Source organism: Eptesicus fuscus, chromosome 5 (genome assembly GCF_027574615.1).
Source record: "Eptesicus fuscus isolate TK198812 chromosome 5, DD_ASM_mEF_20220401, whole genome shotgun sequence".
Classification (NCBI taxonomy): domain Eukaryota; kingdom Metazoa; phylum Chordata; class Mammalia; order Chiroptera; family Vespertilionidae; genus Eptesicus; species Eptesicus fuscus.
In genome coordinates this window covers 64,073,400-64,079,399 of record NC_072477.1, presented here as the reverse complement: position 1 = coordinate 64,079,399, position 6,000 = coordinate 64,073,400, and the positions used below count along the sequence as shown (strand labels likewise).

The 6,000-nt window shown below is 42.2% G+C and overlaps 1 protein-coding gene across 2 annotated transcripts in view; it reads right to left on the bottom strand.

Moving 5' to 3' along the window:
* Positions 1-2,199: 2,199 nt before the first annotated feature.
* Positions 2,200-6,000, bottom strand: part of TGM5 (transglutaminase 5) — a 33,251-nt gene continuing 29,450 nt past the window's right edge. For both annotated transcript variants that reach the window (XM_008143054.3, XM_054715560.1), the window contains 3 exons: positions 5,655-5,815; positions 2,604-2,737; positions 2,200-2,410 (listed from right to left, as the gene is read on the bottom strand). In XM_008143054.3, coding sequence (XP_008141276.2) covers positions 2,263-2,410; positions 2,604-2,737; positions 5,655-5,815 — 443 coding nt within the window. In that variant the 3' untranslated portion in view covers positions 2,200-2,262. The remainder of the gene's footprint in view (positions 2,411-2,603; positions 2,738-5,654; positions 5,816-6,000) is intronic.

The following is a 6,000-nucleotide window of genomic DNA, read 5'->3' as shown; positions in this document are numbered from 1 at the left end:
GATCCACAATTCCAAGACTAGATTAGTTATCCCTCCCAGTGCTCCCACAACACCCTGCATTCACCCCTGTGGTGGTTCTTGCTACTCTGTTATAACTTCCTGTTTATTTTCCATTTTCCACATGCTTAGCATTGAGCTCCTGGAGAGCAGGTCCTGGTCCTTCTTGTGTCCTTGGGCCCTAGCTGAGAGCCTGGCCCCTAGTGGAAACTCAGAGAATATTTATTGAGTGAAAGAGTTAATGAATGTGGTGTTAACATCAGGATTCATAGCAGAGTCCGAGGTTGTGGTAGCTGAAATATTCCAAGTACTTCAGAGGTTATTGTCTCTGCAAGATGTTCCTCTCCATTATGTTTTCCTTAAACCATTTTTCATGATTGTTAGGCAATAATTAAGGAATGAAATAATTACAGTAGTCCCCAACTCCTAGTCTCAGTTTTGCTTTCTGCAGTTTCAGTTACCCATGGTCAACCACAGTTCAAAAATATTAAATGGAAAAGTCCAGAAATAAACAATTCAAAAAATATTTTGAAAGAGAGAAACCACATTCACATAAATTTTATTACAGTATATTATTATAATTATCTATTTTATTATTAGTTATTGTTTTTAATCTTTTACTGTGCCTAATTTGTAAATTAAACTTCATCATACATTTGTATGTATAGGAAAAACATAGCATATATAAGGTTTGGTACTATCTGCAGTTTTAGCCACTCACTAGGGGTCTTGGAATGTATTCCCCATGGATAAGGGGGAACCATTATATAGGTTATTTTCAGCTCCCTGCTACCAGGGTTTTCCTAGTTCTCAGCCCATTATTTTTTTAAATATATTTTTATTGATTTCAGAGAGAGGGAGAGAAACATCAATGATGAAAGATAATCATTGGCTGGCTGCCTCCTGCATACCCCTAACTGGGAATCCAGCCCACAACCCAGGCATGTGCCCTTGACCGGAATCAAATCTGGGACCCTTTCGTCCACAGTCTGATGCTCCATCCACTGAGTCAAACCAGCTATGGCTCAGCCTACTCTTTAATAGGGCTATTAACCTACTATATAATTCCCACCACACCCTCTACTCTCCCTCTGATTAACTACACTTACCCTTTAGTTTATATATAATAGAATTATTTAACTTTTTTATTTAATGTGTATGCATTTAATATGTGTCCTAAACAGTTCTCTCAGTCATAGCTAGTGCCTGAAGGGCAGGTGCACCATGCCTTTCTCTAAGCAGAACTTTGCACCGTGCCATGAGAAAGGTGCGTCCCAGAGGAGATAACAATTGGAATTCTTTTGTGTTCAGTGGGACTATTAAACACAAGAAAGGCCTGAGAGTATTTCATTTCCTATGAAAAAACTGCCTCCCTTCATTATTCAGCTGGCTTTATCCCCTGCACCCCAGGCATCCCAGATCCACCCAGGACCACAATGCACTGGTAGACTTTGAGCCAAGAGGCTGGAACTGTTAGGACTCAGGAACTTCTTGGATGCACCATAGGAAGGGATTCAAAGGAAGTTCAACTGAGAGATCTCCCAGATTTTTCCCCAAGACACAAAGATGATAGGTAGTATGTAGAAACACCTACAAAGGTTTTTGTTTCCCTAACTGGATCGTGACTGATACACCATAGGTAAGTACCTTACTTATTTGTTGACATGTTGATTGCCTGTGCTCCTCCCGGCCCCCACCATATAAACTCCATGGGGCAAGGACTTTGCTTTTTTTTTTTTTTTTTTTACTGCCTTATCCCCTATACTATATTTCTCAAACAAGTGGATGGACTCAGGCATTGAAACAATGGGCCACTCCCAGCATCCAGGGAATAGGTGGGAGCTACTGTAGGGAAAGTGATGATTACATGGGTACAAAGTAGATGAGAATAAGGACTGACGTTTATTGGTGCTAGGAAATTAGCCATTGCAATGACAAAATGACAGTGAGCTGCACAGCCAGTCTTCTTCTTTTCTTGACATCTGGGCAATTAATCATGGTCAAATCGTACCAGGTCATTGAACCTCTGGCCATCTCACACTTCTGGGTGGGACACCACAGAATCCCTGGGCCCTGAACAGAATCTTGGGGAACTGTGCAAATGGCTCAGGGGACTATCCGTCACTGGCATTGCCTCTGCTGCTCACGTCAGAGCCCTACAAAGCCTCTGTTGTGGTGGGGAATGATGCAGCTTGTATTTGATCTTGAGTTTTTCTTCAAGAGCTTAAAATCTATGCAATCATCTTCGTGTCCTAGATTTTATACCTACAAGTCAACATTGATGTCCTTGTAACCCTTGATGTCCTTAAATTTGTTGCTCCTCAGGTTAGCTTGGATCTGCCTTTGGCCACTCTTGAAGGGGACAGTCTTTAGAGTGATGCTGGCCCTGTGTTGGGGTTTGAGGGCTCCAATGCTGCAGCAGAAAAAGGAAAATGTCAGAAAAACTTAGATATTTGTGATCACCCCAAAGCCCCTTTTCACTCAGCAAGCTGGTCTCTCCTTTCCCAGTTTTCTCAGAGCCTGGCCTAAGAAAGCCCATGTCCAGAAATGATAGCACTGACCTCAGAATAAGACAGGAGAGAATGCTTGGCACCCCTAACACTTACAAGACTCTCTGCTGTTTCTTGAAGAGACCACTTCCTTCCACAGTCAGCACACAGTCTGCAACCTGCTCTGAGAGAGGGTTTGAAAATATCACCTGTATGGAGAGTGGCTGGTTCACAATGGCTGCTCCTAGGACCTAAACAGAGAAATCAGAAGAAAGAAAAAAGCAGAGAATTAATCTCATTCTCCAATTCACCACACTTGTGGAGGGCACTGTTCCCTAGGTCTGTTTCCTGAAGAGCTGGGCTTCCATGTCCGTGTTTTTCCAACTGTGGGTTGGAAAACCCCAAAGACTCCATAAAAATCTCTTAGACTTAATAAATGATTTTGGCAATGTAGCAGGATACAAAATTAACACCCAGAAATCTATGGCTTTTTTATACACCAATAATGAACTCAGAGAAAGAGAAACTAAAAAAACAACCCCATTTGCCATTGCACCAAAAAAAAATTAAGATACCTAGGAATAAACTTATCTAAGGAGATAAAAGACCTATACTTGGAAAACTATAGGACACTGAAAAAACAGATAGAGGAAGACAAACAAATGGAAGAATATACCATGTTCATGGATTGGTAGAATCAACATCATTAAAATGTCCATACTACCCAAAGCAATCTATAGATTTAATGCAATTCCCATTAAAATACTAACGGCATATTTCACAGACCTAGAACAAACTCTCCAAAAATTCATATGGAATAAAAAAAAAAAGGCCCCAAATAGCTGCAGCAATCTTGAGAAAGAAGAACAAAGTTGGAGGGATCACAATACCAGATTTCAAGCTGTATTAAAAAGCATCTATTCTCAAAACTGTCTGGTACTGGCACAAGGACAGACATATAGACCAATGGAACTGAACAGAGAACCCAGAAATCAACCCAAGCCATTATGCTCAATTCATATTTGACAAAGGAGGCAAGAGCATACAATGAAGTCAAGACAGTCTCTTCAATAAATGGTGTTGTGAAAATTGGACAGATACATGCAAAAAAAAAAAAATGAAACTAGACCACCAACTTACACCATACACAAAAATAAACTCGAAATGGATAAAGGACTTAAACATAAGATGGGAAACCATAAAAATCTTAGGAGAATCCATAGGCAGCAAAATAGTAGACATATGTCATAGCAATATCTTTACCAATACAGCTCCTAGTGCAATGGAAACTAAGGAGAAAATAAACAAATGGGATTATATCAAACTAAAAAGCTTCTGCACAGCAAAAGAAACCATCAACAAAACTACAAGAAAGCCCACTGCATGGGAGAACATATTTGCCAATGTTATATCCGATAAGGGTCTAATCTCCAAAATTTATAGGGAACTCATACATTTTAACAAAAGGAAGATAAGCAATCCAATCAAAAAATGGGCAAAGGACCTAAATAGACGCTTTTCAAAAGTGGACATACAGAAGGCCAAGAGACGTATGAAAACATGCTCAAAGTCATTAATCATTTGAGAGATGCAAATCAAAACAACAATGAGGTACCATCTCAACCCTGTCAGAATGGCTATCATCAACAAATGACAAGTGCTGGCAAGGATGTGGAGAAAAAGGAACCCTTGTGCACTGCTGGTGGGAATGCAGACTGGTGCAGCCATTGTGGAAAACAGTATGGAGTTTCCTCAAAAAATTAAAAATGGAACCCCCATTTGACCCAGTAATCACACTTCTAGGAATATAGCCCAAGAAACTAGAAACACCAATCAGAAAGGATATATGCACCCCTATGTTCATAGCAGCACAATTTACAATAGCTAAGATTTGAAGTCTGCCTTAAGTGTCCATCAGCAGATGAGTGGATTATAAAACTATGGTATATCTACACAATGGAATACTATGCTGCTATATATATATATATATATAAAAGAACTCTTACCATTTGCAACAGCATGGATGAACATGGAGAGCATTATGCTAAGCGAAATAAGCCAGTTGAAGAAAGATAAATATCACATGATCTCCCTCATTTGTGGAATTTAATGAACAACATCAACTGATGAACAAAAATAGATTCAGAGACAGAGAAGCATTGAACAGACTGTCAAACTTCAGAGGGAAGGCAGAGGAGGGTGGGGAGTGGAGTGGGGTAAGAGATCAACCAAAGGACTTGTATGCATGCATATAAGCATAACCAATGGACACAGACACTAGGCGGGTTAGGGCGTGTGCTGGGGGGTGGGGGTGGCCGGGGAGAGGTCAATGGGAGAAAAAGGAGACATATGTAATACTATATGTAATACTTTAAACAATAAAGAATTTTTTAAAAAGAGAATATTCTTTGGCAGTTTTTGTTTGTTTCTTCTGATTACAATTCTACCCCATCTCTTCCTTCCCTTTTAACATAACTGGCTCATTCTTTTCACATGAAGAGCTCATTCAGGGCTGTAGCGACAAGGAAGTAGCTTCAAGAAACCTAGAAGCACTTTTGGAAACCCTCCCGAGGCTAGGCTTGCCAGATGCACGCTGAGGAGGGCACCACAGGCTCATGTGGCAGGGTCCAGGAAGCTGCTTGGCTTTGGTGAGGCAGCAATGGCAGGAAGGGACCCGTGACATATTCCCACTCAGAGGATCACAGGCCGTCAGAACAGGACGTGTCCTCAGCGGCCATCTTTTTCTAATCCTCTTAATTGACAGTTCAAGAAGCAGAGGCCCAGGGGTTTGTCCAAGGATGCACAGTCAGGAAATGGCAAATCACACCTAAGCTGACCTTCAGGCAGTGCTCTCCCCCTTCTCAGGTCCCTTCCAGTTGAGCTCAGATTGACCTTGGGGAAGGCCAACAGTGGGAAGTGGCACAAGAGAGGGACCTCTCCATGGCAGCTGCTTAAGGTCCACCCACAAGGCATCAAATGGTGCGAGAGGATGGAAACATCACCCAGTGTTTTCAGATAAACCTCCCAATCCAGGGGGGAAGTGCCTGGAAGCACCAGAAGAGGCAGAGGAAAAGAGGGGCCGCTTTTCTGAGCAGACTCTCAGAGGGCTCCTCCCATGCCCAGCTAGTCCCAAGGAACCCCCAGGTCACTTCCTGGGCTCTCGCTTACATTAATTATGATGGCAGGATACACTAAGGTGATGATCTTGTTCACCAGGATCTTCTCGGGACTGCTCTTCTCTTCTACCAGCGCACTGATGCGAATCAGCTTGTCTGTTGACAGGTGCTGGCTGTACTGGGAGTAGGAGATTTGACAGCGATGGGTCTTTGCTGGGGAGAGAACACAAGGATGAGGTGAGACTGCTGGACCTGGTGGATATGGGGACCCTTTTATAGAAAGGAGGAAGCCAACATGTACTGAGCCCCAGTGAAGCAGGTACCAGGTTTTCAGATGGAGAGCCTGGGAAGTGAAATAGACAGACCACAGACACCCACATAGACAGACCACAGACGCC